Source organism: Pongo abelii, chromosome 6 (genome assembly GCF_028885655.2).
Source record: "Pongo abelii isolate AG06213 chromosome 6, NHGRI_mPonAbe1-v2.0_pri, whole genome shotgun sequence".
Classification (NCBI taxonomy): domain Eukaryota; kingdom Metazoa; phylum Chordata; class Mammalia; order Primates; family Hominidae; genus Pongo; species Pongo abelii.
In genome coordinates this window covers 58,299,700-58,315,172 of record NC_071991.2, presented here as the reverse complement: position 1 = coordinate 58,315,172, position 15,473 = coordinate 58,299,700, and the positions used below count along the sequence as shown (strand labels likewise).

Below are 15,473 nucleotides of genomic sequence, written 5' to 3'. Positions count from 1 at the left end.
TTGCCAAACATGAAAACTTACCTTTGTCTCGAAATTCCTGAAGATAGCTACAAAATAAAGAACATTATATTTTTAAATGAGGTTGAAAAATCAAAACAAGGTCTAATCAGTAACAATAATTAAAATCCAAAATCTAAATTAAAAATACACACCTAGACATACATTAGAAAAAACTAATTCCTGTCCTGAAATGACAATTCCAAAATGCTTAAAAATTTCAAATAAAATAATTTTTAAAGATCTAAGTACAGTAGTAAAATGAAGATATATCTTTAATACCTATGACATGTAAATATATTACATTTATTCATTTAAAGTAGTAACAATTAAAAGAATTCTCTTTCTTCAGTGTCAGGTATTTTCTGTATATTAAAATCCTCAATCCACCTTTGTCTTGTCATTTAAACGAAATATACCCTCAGATAATCAAAATAAACAGTTGAACTCTGCTAGAATGCTCAGAAAAATACATAATCAAGAAGGGTATTATGATAAGCGTATCTGTGTTTAAAAACTATATAGTGGAAATCTATTTTTTGCCCTTCAAAAATACTTAACATTAATTAAACTAGAACATGAAAAATTTAACTCCATAATAATCGATTTCTTATTAAAATGTTAGTTACAAAACTGCTTCTATGTAAGAAATCAGTAAACAAAAGGTAAGTGACTTACATAGACTTTACATCTTTTATCTTCTTAATAAGGGATTCTCTCTTTTCCTTTGCTTTCTTGGATAAATTTTCTCCTTTCAGTATGTCTGCTACAAATGTTTCAACATCTAAACCATGCAATATAAGAAACAGGATACAAATTATAAGAAATAAAGGTTTTGTGAAGATAAATAGGACAATGATTGTTTCTACATATAAGTGTTAATGCCTGTACAATTTGTTATAGTTAATTATCATTCCAAAGCATAACAGTTGAAGTGTGTTTCAAATACTAAGTTGAACAAATCTGTTCACCATTTAGCTAATAAAATTTGTATGTTCTACTTATGCTTACCACAGCAAATACTATTTGGATGTTTGGCATCATTAAACAAGGAAGAAGCACACAAGTTTAATAAACTATGGTGCCCCATAAAAAAAATTCTTTATGTGGAAGCAAGCACCAAGCTTTTATGCATCTGTTAATATCATTTTCTAGTATTTTGTAAGTTCCTGTGTGAAAATGTCATTCATATTATTGTGTCAATATAAGCTAATGTCTCTGGCAAGGGTCTGTTTTCCCTAGTATAATCAGTTTTCAGGTATATCCAACATGTAATGCTTTAAAGGAAAAAGTAAATCCACTTTTCTAGCCAAGATTCCCAAATCAAGCCCTCCTCCTTCCTACCTATGCACTCATTCTGACTACCCTCAAATAAAAAAGATAACCAGCTGTGTAGTTTTGTGAGCTCTTGCTTCTTGCCTTGGTATTACCAACTGAAATATTTCTTAAGGAAGAAGTACAAACATAAATTCTTCCACTATATAAAAATATAGTCACCAAGAAACAAGATTTCTGTGGCTTCATGTAACATTCCCTCATAGCCTCTTTTTTTAATTTTAGTAAACTTCTAAATTACAGTGCTGTCTGGTTCTCTCTAGTGTAAAATTCCAACAAGTCCTTACAGGTTTAATTTTTATACTAGTTCCATTCTTATTATTCATGAAATACTGTGCAATTTTAATTTTATTTTCAGAATTTCACACCTCATTTTGAAATATCTAATATGGAGGATATCATTAAAAGATGTTTAAGTAGGCACGGCTATAAATCACTGATTATTTCATATGGAAGGGATATATGTTTAGCTTTCTTTTTCCTTTACTTTGTATAGCATCAAAACAATATTACGTATAAATAGTTTAAAGTAGTATAATAATCTAATAATCTCTCAACTGTACTTACAATTAACCATTTAAAACCTAGTATATGTGATAGAATGTAATTCTTGATTACAAAAGTATCTTGATCCAATGAGGAAAGCTGATTAAACTTTTATACATTCATAATAAATGTGTAAAGGTAATTTTTCACTAAGTCAATATGACAAGTAAAAGAATTAAGAATACTGTAATAATTTTAAAAAATAGCTTATGGTTTGAAGTCTATTAACAACTAATGTGTTAAAAATTTCAGTATCAAAATGAAATGAAAGCAAATGTCACAGCTTCTCTTTCCTTGAGTTATATTAACAACTAATGTATTAAAAAATAAGTATCAAAATGAAATGAAAGCAAATGTCAGAACTTCTCTTTCTTTGAGTTATATTTTGATGTGGGGGACATAGAAACATAATCTAGTACCAGTGCAAATTAGACACAGACTTCTAAAGTGAATTCAAAATAACAAAACTTATGAAGAAGCTTGTTGCTCTAAAAGCTTTAAATTTTGTGCCCAGAAGAGCAAGCAACCTTTGGATATTTCGATATTAGTTGAAATGGAAAAGATCACTGGCTCCCCTGAGATCACTACAGTAACTTTTGCAAGAAAGTGGAATAAGGGAAGAAGCAACATTCCTACTGCTGATTCTTCTTCCAACCAGACTCAATAGGAAGAATCACTGGCCCAATGACTGGGGAATAGCCTGCTTAATGTTATTTTCACTCAATGTTTGCCTTCAATTCCCTCTTCCATGAGTATTTAATTGCCTATTTTATATTTTCATTATACAATCCAAGTTTAAACAAACAACCTATTTTCTATCTCTGGAAGTAATAACAATGAATTGCCCCCAAGAGTTTTTTTCTTTAAAAGGTCACTTCAGTTTTATAAAAACTCAGAAAAAAAAAAAAAAAGGCTGCAATAAATACTCTACATAGTGCTCTCTAACGCCCCCAAACATGTTTTTAAAATACTGATCCATGTTACTATTTTATGACAAAGTATTTTTTGAAAGAGTGTGGGACTGTAGGAAGAATCGGTATTTTTCAAGGATGGCAGAAATTCAGAGATTGGATATGGTCTTTTTTTTTTTCAGAGTAGCCTTTTTTAATATACTCATTCCTAAGCTTTTCCCAGAAAAGGTTTAAAGCAACTATAATTACTTAATAAACAGTGACTTTTTCGTGATTATTTCTCAAAGGTGATGTGGAGAGAGTAGAAACTGCTTTGCTAAAAAAAATAAAAAAAAAAAAAGAAAAAACTTTAAACTGGAAGCGGTTCCCGAAATAATTTTAGTTTGTTGATTGTCCACAGATTGGTTGGTTTTTAAGCTTTTGAAATCTAGGCTATCTCTTAAAATCTACACTTTACCCGTTTCTTTTAGAATCGAATGAAACCAGCCTCTTCCAGGCACAGGAGACTCCTAGACGTGCTGGTGGCCTTCGGTCGGTGTCTGAGCAACACACCGATCCTGATCTCGCAACGCAAAGTCAGACCGAGCGCCGCAAAGAAGTTGTAGGGCTGCGAGATGCTCCAGCTCTGCCCTCCGAGAAACGCACTTCAGCGTTAAACCCCAGGGTTCCTCTCAGGCGGAGCAGTGAGCATGGAGAGTCGGGTGTGGGGCAGAGCCCTCGCCAGACAAATGGGGCTGGATCTGTGGCTTTGTAGCTCAGAGCCAGGGTAATATTTCAAAAGCAAGCAATAAAAGTCTTGGGCGAATCAAGTGTTCCTCTGGCTGGTTGGAGAAGACATTTGAAGCTTCTTATTGTGCTCTAAATAGCCCTGCAAACGGTAAACTAGCAAGCACAGTAAACTAGCAAGAGCGTTAGCCCTCTTCTACCTTCCTTTGAGGGTCGTGTTCCTCGGTTAATATGTAGATTTCACCATTCCTGACTGCCCGTAATTCAGGGAAACGCAGTAATTTGATTACAAGAAAAGGTCAGCCTCCCTCGCTCAACTCTTAGACCGGTTTTTAGAATTCTTCCTCGGAGGCAGGGGCTCAACTCACACTCTCATGCATACTGGCCACGGGAGAGAAGCGTGGGAGGCCCACTGCGCGCCCGCGGGAAAGGGTTTAACTACCAGGTCTAATAACTACCCCCACCCACCCCCATCTCCTGCCTCTGGGCCGGCAGCCAAATAGACTGCAGAGTCTGCACTGCTTGCATTTAACCCCAGAATTACCCCTATCTCCATCAGCCTCCACCCCAGCCCAAGTCATCAGCAGGAAAAAGTTATCCTGGTGAAAGTAAACGTGATGGGATTTTAGCTCCTATTACACGTTAACACTGTCAAGAGTAAACCTTATCTCACGGCACAGCTGTAAGGATCTGGGGGAGAAGGCCTCTGAAAAGATCAGATTTACAACTGCTCTGTCGATAAATGTTAAGGTCTGAAAACAAAATTAAAAGTTGACGTATACTGGCTCAGCAATCTTGAGCAGTTTAAGTTAGAAATCTCTCAATTGCCATGGAGACCCCTAAGAGGCAAGCACACCAAATCACTGAATAGTACTCCAATTTTCCTTTTTTCCCCCTTTTAACATATAGACCTCCTAAAAAACAGCCACCCCACCTTTCCCTAGAGTCGCAAGTGGTTGGGACAAGTATCTAACACACACACTAACTGCTTTCTGACAACTTCTACACAGATCACATAGTGAAAAGGTGGAACTACACCGGGTCAGAACAGTTTAAATTTTTTTGCAAATGATAAAATAACTCTCAGCTTCTGGATGTACTATCTAGCACAGGTTCCCACTCTTGAAAAGCAGTTTGGCCACTTGTCCTCACCACCCCCGACTATCAAACAGCCTAGAATAGGGCTTGCATACTGGAGGTTAAAAACAAGTCACAAAGGTAACACCTCCTCTTCCTGCCTAGTCCTCCAACCACCCTATACCTCCTGGCCCATGCATATACACACACTCAGCCTCCGTGACGGCCTGAATTGTATGGGGGAGGGGGAGGGCGCAAGAATTGGGCTGAATCTACCACCATATGCTCAGCCGCAGATCAATAGAACAAAGGTAAAACTAATCACACAGCACCCCCATGGCCTTTCTAACTTAATTCCACATCTCTCTCTACATTGTGAATTGGGCCAGATTTCTGTCTGCTTTCATTGAGATGCGCTGTCACCAAACTTAATATGATAGGGATCCTAGCCTAGAATGTAAGCTGCCATCAGGAAAAAAAAAAAAAAGACATTCTCTTCTCTGTTAAAGCAGGGTATGGCTCTGACCAAACAGGTACTGATAAACGTAAAAATCAATTAAACCGGGCACATGCAAATCAACAGAGCCAAATGCCCAAAGTTGGAAAATGACTAATCGAAAAGTTATTGATTGTTCTAACTGATGTCCTTCCCTGATTACTTAGCACTTTTACAGGTTACAGATGAACTGTGGCTTTCAAACATGGAAAAGGTGACATGAACTGGCACAAGAGCTCTCATGGTACAATGGGTAAAACATACCAGAGTCTTACAATCCAATCATTGGACAAAATTTCCAAAATTGACTTTGGGAAGCTAAATGATGTATTTTGATAGAAAGCTGGGCTGTTTAAAGGTAGGGCTGAACATCTTTCAACCCTAAAAGATGACTCTTGATAAATAGCACCTTACAATAATCAAAATCTTTTTACTACATATTTTCAAAGAAGCCACAGTGAATAACACATTAGTCTGAGATTTATACTATATTCACTTTTAGGCAGCATCTATTGTAATGTGTTCAGAATGTGATTGAAAAAGAAATGTAAACTCAGTGGAATGAAAAAGAGACTTAGCTTTAATTGAAAAAGACAAACTAAGTGAATCATGAGTATATGAAATCTAGCCTATGCCACTTTTATCACCCATATATGACACTTAATCTGAAATTTATGAGAGACAACTAAACTGTGTTTCAAATCACCAGGAGCTTTTCCTACTCTGTTGTGTCTACCTTCTTTCTAGTAATACTTTAATGCTGGTAACAGGAGCAATAAGCCCATTTGCAAATTTTTCATATAATGCTAATTTTTTAATATGTTTAGATTCTTGTTTTTGAAGAAAACCAATGATAATTTGGATTGGGTAGCTATAAAAACTGTACATAGTATCAAGAGCCTTATATAGTAATGAGACGAAAATACTTTCAATGGACAGCCATGCCAAAAGATCTCCTCCCAAGAAAAAGCAGGACATTATATACTTAAAATAGGCAAATAATTTTCCTAACATCACATCTTAATTCATCTATATTATTTAGCCCATACAAAAAACTCTGTAAACCTCTAGTCCCTTAATTTACATATATTCCTATTTCTAGAAAAGAATATCTTGGAGGTACAATAGATTTCATTTTGAGATTAAATGTTCTCATATCAACTTTATGCTCTTTAGTGATTGCTGCCCAAATGGAGCAGGCTTGTTCTTGCTCCATAGGAAAATCCAGGTGCTAAAGAGGTAGGTGACTATTGGTGACTCAGTAGGTGGCACTCTTCCCTTTACATACTCAGCCAATGTCCCAGAAGGAAGTTATGGGACACTAGATACACCATAAATAATTCTCATAGGAAAAATAAAACCAAAATGTTGACCAAATTATAAATGGAACTTTGGAAAGGTGGAAATTAAACCGTAATATACTCGGCATTGAAAAAATTCTGCCTCTATTTCAAATAAATTGCACTCTTCACCTAGTGCCCCTACAAGAATCCCTTTAGGGGACTGATTATATACCCTAAATAATATTGTGTGAAAAAAATATTCACACATTATAATCGATGTGTGAAGATAATCAAAGTCCCCTAAACATACTGATTATCTTCACACATAATGTGTGGGAAAAAATTTTTTAATGTTCTAAAAATTCCCAGTAGGGAAAATGTGGTATTTCTAATCAAGAGTGCCATGTGAACAAAACCTCAAGGTCACTTATTTATTGTTTGTTTGGTTTGGTTTGATTTTTCAGAGCACTAACAATCACTATTTTCTTCTTTTAACAATGGTTTCATTTGCTAATTTAGTAAACAGAAAATAACATCTTCTTAGAGCTTTCCTTTTAAAATCTGTTGTCCTAAAACAAATGAATGAGGATGAATGAGAAGATCTGATTGCAAGCCACTAACAAACCATTATTTAAAGGGCGATTAAACAAATGAAGGAGGTTGGAGGGAAGTGGTTCTAGTTCCTCTTACTTTCTTGCCTGCCTAGAGAAAAAAAAAAAATCACATAAATCAAGATTATTCTTGCTGCTAGTCCTAGTCAAAATATTTGGATGTGAGAGAAGATTAAATGGACAAGATTTGGGATTGTCCTTTGATTTCAATTATCCAGGCTAAACCTGTTCTTCCATTGTTGTAGAAAAGAAAAAAATCAAAGGTTGCCTGTAATGCATATGGCAGCTCAAAATTTGCTTTCAACAACGAAATTCTGTAAATCCTTTTCTGTTCATATAACCAAAAGAATAATCAACATTTTATAAAAAGCATAGGTCTTCAAGACTGACTCCACAGAAAATATAACTAAAAATCAAACTAGATAGCCACTTTTTCAATGGTATCTTTACACAACACATGTGAGTTAACAATAACAACCTCTTTTTTTTTTTTTTTTACATTTCTATGGAATGGTTTTTATAGGGGAAGGAAAAAGGGAGAGGGAACAAATGTTGAAAGTATAGCATAGAACTGCCATAATCAGACAGAAAAATAAAGAGAAAGAAAAATAATAAATAAGAATACACTTGAGTACCTATCCCTTTTAAGCAGGTGAAATTTCAAACAGTACATATGACATATAATGATTTAGATAATAGGCATATGGAACACTAACAGATACATCTAAGCAACATTATTTTAACAGTCATTATCTTTTGATTATATATGCTTCTTTCTAAAAACACAGGACTTTAAACCACTGAAAAGTTTAGTTCCTTATCTTCTCTACCTTAGAATTCTAGCATAGTACCATGCATTCTAAGAGCACTCAACTGTTAACTACAACACCATTACCAATATCTCCTCAGTTTCAAAGAAATATACTAAATAAGCCAGCAATATCTCTAATATTCAAACCAATATAAATACTTCTATGTTAGTTACTCTAAATCTAGTCATATACTATTACCCAATACACTTGAATTATGAAAAGAATCATGTACAATGCTAACAATATTTTTAGATGAAATACATGAAATAATTGCTGACAGCATCTATTTTTGAAGCCTTCTCTACCTCAAAAAAGATTTTAATTACAGTCAAACATAAAATGTTAGCAACTTTCCAAATAAGTGTTTTTAAAACCTGAAAAACACTGATTTGTTAAATTTCTTTAAATATAAATACGCCCCAACTCACTTCCATACTTCTTGAAAATATCCTCTGAAAATAAAATGTAATCCAAATTTCCAATTCCAAAAGTTTTAATTGTAACATTTTTTAATACTTCATGTGTGTTTTAATATGTGATTTGCTTTAATAATATAAAATAGTGCAAATGTCAATAAAATGACTTTAAAATAATTTCAGATGTTATGCTAGTATATTACCTGACTAAAGAGAGAAAGCAGAAATATATTGGATGTTAGCACTGGCAGACAATTTAAATATGTAATTTTGAGTTTTTAGTTAAATTACACAAATAAGGGCCACATGAAATACTTGTGATCTATGGGGATAAGAGAATAAAGGTTCTCATGACCTACATATCATATTATCTGTGATTTATGATTATGGATCCAAATAACAAACTGTACTATGGGAGGTACCAAGCTTTAAAACATGCACCCAGAGGTCTATATGTTATTTCTTAAATTCAAAAATACAGACATAGAATATCCTGAAAATGGTTTCATCTATTTTTGGAATAATGATAAACATTTTTCTTCACTGGTTACTACAATAATATTCTGAACAAACAATTCCAGCATTGTAAAAACAAAAAATGTTAAGTGTAGTAAAACAAAATCAGTAGTCATGTGATGTAATAAAGCTGCCTGAAATCAGTCTTTAGACTTCTTTAACTATTTCCCTTAGTGGTACCCTTTAATGACAACAAGCATTTCTTAGAGTGAAAGACTATCCCACCACAAATGCATTCAACATACTGTACCATAATCATACAAACATAAGTCTACATTCATACACTTAGTTTTAATTTCCCTACCATATTAATAATGCCAAACACCAAAATTGAATGACAGAATATTAGGAGATTTGGACTCACATTGCTATAGGAGTAACTTATTATTTCAAATGTCACATTTTAGATGACATTGCTTTTTAAGAGTTAGAATAAGCAATCTGTAATCTAGTTATTCATGAACAATACTGAGAGATAAATATTTTATAGACATCTAAAACTAAAAATCAAAATTCAGTTTCCAGAATTCTTACGTACATAAGACAAAATAAATGATGGTTGAAATTCCAGAACATTAAGGTAGGTAAGATTTGTGCTACCTTAAAAACATATATTTTCTACCTTGTACAGAAATATAAATTTTTATTGGTTCTTAGTGAACATACACACCTCCATATCCAGTAAATTAATGAACTAGTAGTGGATTCATAATGCTACTGAAGAACCACGTTTTTAGCTCCTAAAACAAGTTCCTATAAATGGTAATGTAAAACTGAAAAAGGGAAGATAAGGGTACAAAGATGAAGTACTTTCATCGTGTCACACAGGAAGTAGAACTTTAACATATCCTTCCTTTTTTGCTTTAATATATTACTGAGGCTGGGGACAAGTGGCCATTCGAGAACCAGACCTTCTTCAAAAGTCTTAAACGTGAGTGAGCTGAATGTTTAAGAAAAACGAGAGTTTTAGAAATGACAAACTCTTTCACCCCATAACCCCTAACACCTGTGGCTCTGACAGCTCTTTGCATCTCTACATCCTCTACCTCCGTTGGCCAGACCACCCAAGAACTACTTATTTGACTTCTGCTCCCTTCTGCCTGCTCACGCAGCATTCATTATCATTATCATTCTCTCTCCCTCTTCCACTCTTCCTCCCCCGCCCTTCTGTCACTCACACACACACACACACCGTCTTCACAATGCACACAGAAACGTCCTGATCCCATTTGTGTAGATCACCAAAAAGGGCTTCGCCACCATCCCCGCACCAAATTTCAAGATACACGTCCACTCCCTTTCTGAGACAAAACAATCCCTCTTCTCTCCTCCCTGTGCGGACCCCACTGCCTAGAAGACGTGGGAAGCGCGGGGAGGGAGGATAAGGGCTCTGAATGCTTCTGTCCCCACCGGCTCACCGTTCCCTCGCCCCCGCCCCAACAGCATTACCGCCGCCTTCCCGCTCTTTACCTGCCAACAGGTTCCTAATTTCCTCAGGGAGGGGGTAGGGAGAGGAGGTGCTGCTGGGGTTGGGCATGTTAGGGAGCGCAGGGCGTGCGGGGAAAGGACCTGCGCTGAAAAGGTGACCGACGGGGTGGAGCTGCGGCTGCGACCTAGACTCAGGCTAGAGGCCCGGATAAGAAAAGCGGGGCTACGAGTCCGGACACTGCCGGGCCGGGGCTCACAACAAGGAAGTCACTGAATCTCCAGCGAGCTGCAGCTGGACTGTCGGCCCAGCCCCGCCCAGACGGCCGGGGCGGGGAGATGGGTGGGAAGGGACACGAAGGGCCTGAGGGGTCCAACTGCGCATGTGTATTCCTCGGTTTTCCCGGCCCCAGAAGAAAGAACCTGTGGGCAAGCCACGCCCACCGCTACGCCGGGAAGCAGGAGGAGGAGCCACTGGTGGGAAGGGGGCGGACTGAGGCTGCGTCACCTGATGCTGCGTCACCTGATCCAGCGGCCGAAGCGCCTTACAGCCATTTTTGGTACTGGTGCCATCACAACTGCTGATCGTTTCTCCAGGATTCCAGAAAATAATGTATCCGTGATACAGAGTGTATAGAAGTTTTGCGATTACGCCTTCTGCGTAACAGTCAGTCCCACTGCAGTTTAACCCACAAGGATTTTTCTCTTGTCCTGGACTATTATGGCCTTCTTTGTCCGATTGAACGGAGGTACCGAAGTCTCATCTTCCGCCAGTCGTCGGGAACAAGCCAGTCTGGAGCCGCTCCGGAGCGCGCGTTGTGATTGGCTCTTACATTACTTTTCTACCTAATTCATATCCTTGGGGTGACAAATTTTCCCCACTACAAGGAAGAATGGGAATTTCTAAGCACCGTCCTTTGGCAGGAAAAAACAAACGAAACAAAAAAACAAGGCAGAATAGACATTGGCACCACTGTCCATCTACAAGCATCAAAAATAAAATTGCTGGTGGTGGTTAGTAGAATAAAATTATAAAATCTGCTCACTCCAACTTGACCATTTAGTCAACAAATACTTATTGTCTTCTATCTGTAAAGCGTCTTAAAAGTTTTCTCTTTAAAAAAAGTGGCTTCTTTAAAACCTTTAACAGGCATACATCTTTGTGCTTCCCAGATATTGCATTTTTTAACAAATTGAAGATTTGTGGCAACCAGGCCTGCATCAAGCAAATCTATGGGCGCCATTTTTCCAAAAGCATGTGCTCACTTCATGTCTCTGTCACATTTTGGTGATTCTCACAATATTTCAAACTTTTTCATTATTATTGTATATGTTATGGTGATCTTTGAAGTTACTATTATAATTACTTTGGGACATCACAAACAGCACCCATATAAGACAGCGACTGTAATCCATAAATGTGTGTGTTCTGACTGCTCTACCAACCCTATACCTTCCTCCATATCTCTCCCTCTCTTGGGCCTCCGCATTCCTTGAGACACAACAATATTGACATTAAGCCAATTAATAACCCTACAATGGCCTCTTGAGTGTTCCAGTAAAAGAATCACTTTACTTTAAATCAAAAGCTTACTTTAAATCAAAAGCTAGAAATGATTAAGCTTAGTGAGGAAGGCATATTGAAAGCCGAGACAGACCAAAAGCTAGGGCTCTTGCACCAAACAGCCAGGTAGTGAACGCAAAGGAAAAGTCCTTGAAGGAAAGTAAAAATGCTACTCCAGTGAACACACGAATGATAAGAAAGCGAAGGAGCCTTATTGCTGGTAAAGAACGTTTTTATGTTCTGGATAGAAGATCAAAGCAGACATAACATTCCCTTAAGCCAACGCCTAATCGAGTGCAAGGCCCTAACTCTCTTCAAGTCTACGAAGGCTGAGAGGTAAGGAAGCTGCAGAAGAAAAGTTGGAAGTTAGCAGAGGTTGGTTCATGATGTTTATGGAAATAAGCCATCTTCAGAGCATAAAAATGTAAGCTGAAGCAGCAAATGCTGGTGAAGAAGCTGCAGCAAGTTGTCAAAAAGATCTAGCTAAGGCCAGGCGCAGTGGCTCATGCCTGTAATCCCAGCACTTTGGGAGGATGAGGCGGGCGGATCACGAGGTCAGGAGACCGAGACCATCCTGGCTAACACGGTGAAACCCCTTCTCTTCTATTAAAAAAAACCAAACAAAAAAAATTAGCCGGGTGTGGTGGCAGGCGCCTGTAGTCCCAGCTACTCGGGAGGCTGAGGCAGGAGAATGGCATGAACCCGGGAGGCAGAGCTTGCAGTGAGCCAAGATTGTGCCACTATACTCCAGCCTGGGCAACAGAGCGAGACTCCATCTCAAAAAAAAAAAAAAAAAAATCTAGCGAAGATATCTGATGAAGGTGGCTATACTAAACAAAGAGTTTCAGTGTAGATGAAATAACACTTATTGGAAAACAATGCCATCTAGGACTTTCGTAGCTAGAGAGTAGAAGTCAATGCCTGGCTTCAAAGCTTCAAAGGACAGGCTGATTCTCTTCTTAGGAACTATTTCAGCTGCTGACTTTAAGTTGAAGCCAATGCTCATTTACCGTTCTGAAAATCCTAGGGCCCTTAAAGATTATGATAAATCTACTCTGCCTGTGCTCTGTAAGTAGAACAACAAAGCCTGGATGACAGCACATCTCTTTACAGAATGATTTACTGAGTATTTTAAGCCCACTGTTGAGATCTACTGCTCAGAAAAAAAGATGCCTTTCAAAATATTGCTGCTTATTGACAATGCACCTGGTCACCCAAGAGCTCTGATGGAGATATACAAGAAGATTAATGTTTTCATGCCTGCTAGTACCACATCCATTCTGCTGCCCATGGATCAAAGAGTAGTTTCAACTTTCAAGTCTTATTTAAAAAATACATTTCATGGCTGGCCATGGTGGGTTACACCTGTAATCCCAGCACTTTGGGAGGCTGAGGCAGGAGGATCACTTGAGGCCAAGAGTTCAAGACCAGCCTGGGCAAAATAGCGGCACCCCATCTCTACAAAAAAAAAAAAAAAAATAGAATAATTAGCCAGGTGTGGTGGTATGTGCCTGTAGTCCTAGCTACTCATGAAGGTGAGATGTAAGGATCCCTTGGGCCCAGGAGTTCAAGATTACAGGGAGGTATGACTGTGCCAGTGAACTCTAGCTTGGGCCACAAATGAGACCCTATCTTAAAAAAAAAATATATATATATATATATATATATGTATATATATATATATATATGTCTATAGCTGCCATAGATAGTCATTTATCTAATATATCTGGGAAAAGTAAATTGAAAACCTTCTGAAAAAGGTTCACCATTCTAGATGCAATTAAGAATATTCATGATTCATGGGAAGAGGTCAAAATGTCCAACATTAACAGGAGTTTGGAAGAAGTTGATTCCAACCCTCAGGGATGATTTTGAGGGGTTCAAGACCAGTGGAGGATGTGGTGGAAATAGCAAGAGAACTACAGTTAGAAGTGCAGCCTGCAGATGTGACTGAACTGCTGCAATCTCATGATAAAACGTGGAGGTATGAGGAGTTGCTTCTTATGAATGAGCAAAGAAAGTGGTTTATTGAGATGAAATCTACTCCAGTGAAGATGCTGTGAATACTGATGAAATAATAAGAAAGGATTTAGAATACTACATCAACTTAGTTGATAAAGCAGTGGTTGGAGAGGATCGACTCCAGTATTGAAAGAAGTTCTACTGTGGGTAAAATGCTAGCAAACAACATCACATGCCACAGAGAAATCGTTCATGAAAGGAAGAGTCTCTCAAGGCAGCAAATTTCATTTTTGTTTTATTTTAAGAAATTGCCACAGCCATCCCAGGCTTCAGCAATCACCACCCTGATCAGTCAGCAGCCATTCACATTGAGGCAAGACCCTCCACCAGAAAAAAAGATAACATGCTGAAGACTCAGATGATCATTATCATTTTTTAGCAATAAAGTTTTGGGGGTTTTTTTAGCGATGGAGGTCTCTCTATGTTTGCCCAGACTGTCCTGGAACTCCTGGGCTCAAAGGATCCTCCCACCTCAGCCTCCTGAGTGGCTTGGGACTACAAGAATGTACCGACATGCCCAGCTGCAATAAAGTATTTTTAAGTAGGTATGTTAGTTATTTTTCCAGACATAATGCTACTGCATACTTAATAAACTACAGTAAACATAATGCTTAAATGCACTGGGAAACCAAAGTATTTGTGTGACTCACTTTACTGCAATAGTTGCTTTATTGGTTTGGTCTAGAACCTAACCTGCAAAATCTGTGAGGTATGCCTGTTTGTGTGTGTGTGTGTATACACTCATGTATTTATTACATATATGTACATATATACATAGTTATTACATTCAAGTGCCTCTTAACCATTAAAATCCCTCAAAACCTGGTGCGGAACCATCAAGGAAAATGAAGTCACTGAAATCCCTGAAGAACACAGAATAGAGGCTGAGGAGGAAGGCTTCAGACAGAAACTACCTAGGCAAAGCATTTAGTGAGTATACACTGTGTATTTCTCTTAGTGGAAATATCATTGACAACATGAGTCATTGAGATGCCCCCTGACACACCTTCCATCTCTGCTTGGCAAGGTACGTTTTCAAAACCACGCAAATGTCAGCTTCTATATTAAGCCTTCACTTAGATTTCCCTTGGAAGAGATAGTGGCTCTTTCCTAGAAGTTACTATTATATCTTACATTGTGCCTGGGCTCCAGTCACAATATAAATTGTTTATTCCTTTCCCCTCCAACTTTCACTAGATTAAAACTATAGTTTTCATTAGAATCACAGAGAGAACATATTACATTGTGAATTCTCAAATCCCATCCCCAGAGATTCTGAGTCAGTCTTTTTAGGGTGGTGCCTGAGAATCTGCATGTTAAACACTCCTCAGCCGTAGCTCATGCCTGTAATCCTAGCACTTTGGGAGGCCGAGGTGGGTGGATTGCCTGAGCTCAGAAGTTTGAGACCAGCCTGAGCAACATGGTGAAACCCCATCTCTACTAAAATACAAAAACTTAGCTGGGTGTGGTAGCGTGCGCCTGTAGTCCCAGCTATTCGGGAGGCTGAAGCAAGAGAATTGCTAGAACCTGGGAGGTGGAGAGATTGCAGTGAGCCAAGATCGCGCCACTGCACTCCAGCCTGGGCAACAGAGCGAGACCCTGTCACTGAAAAAAAAAAAAAAATCCTCATAGGTGAATGCAAGACATCATGAAATTTCATTTTAAGAATCACTTTGCTACTTCCCAGCTCCTACAGGGCACAAAATTTGTTGCAACTTATCTTTCATCCTCAGCTG

General features: G+C 37.8%; 1 protein-coding gene across 5 annotated transcripts in view; it reads right to left on the bottom strand.

The window, feature by feature from the left end:
* SKAP2 (src kinase associated phosphoprotein 2) overlaps nucleotides 1-15,473 on the bottom strand; it is a 259,980-nt gene that overhangs the window by 197,237 nt on the left and 47,270 nt on the right. For 2 of the 5 annotated variants that reach the window (XM_054559360.2, XM_054559361.2), the window contains exons 3-4: nucleotides 676-781; nucleotides 22-47 (exon numbers count right to left, since the gene is read on the bottom strand). In XM_054559360.2, the coding sequence (XP_054415335.1) occupies nucleotides 22-47; nucleotides 676-781 (132 nt within the window). Of the gene's footprint in view, nucleotides 1-21; nucleotides 48-675; nucleotides 782-10,196; nucleotides 10,603-15,473 lie in introns of those variants that run through there. The other 3 variants (XM_024249834.3, XM_063726042.1, XM_063726041.1) reach the window with 3 other exon arrangements.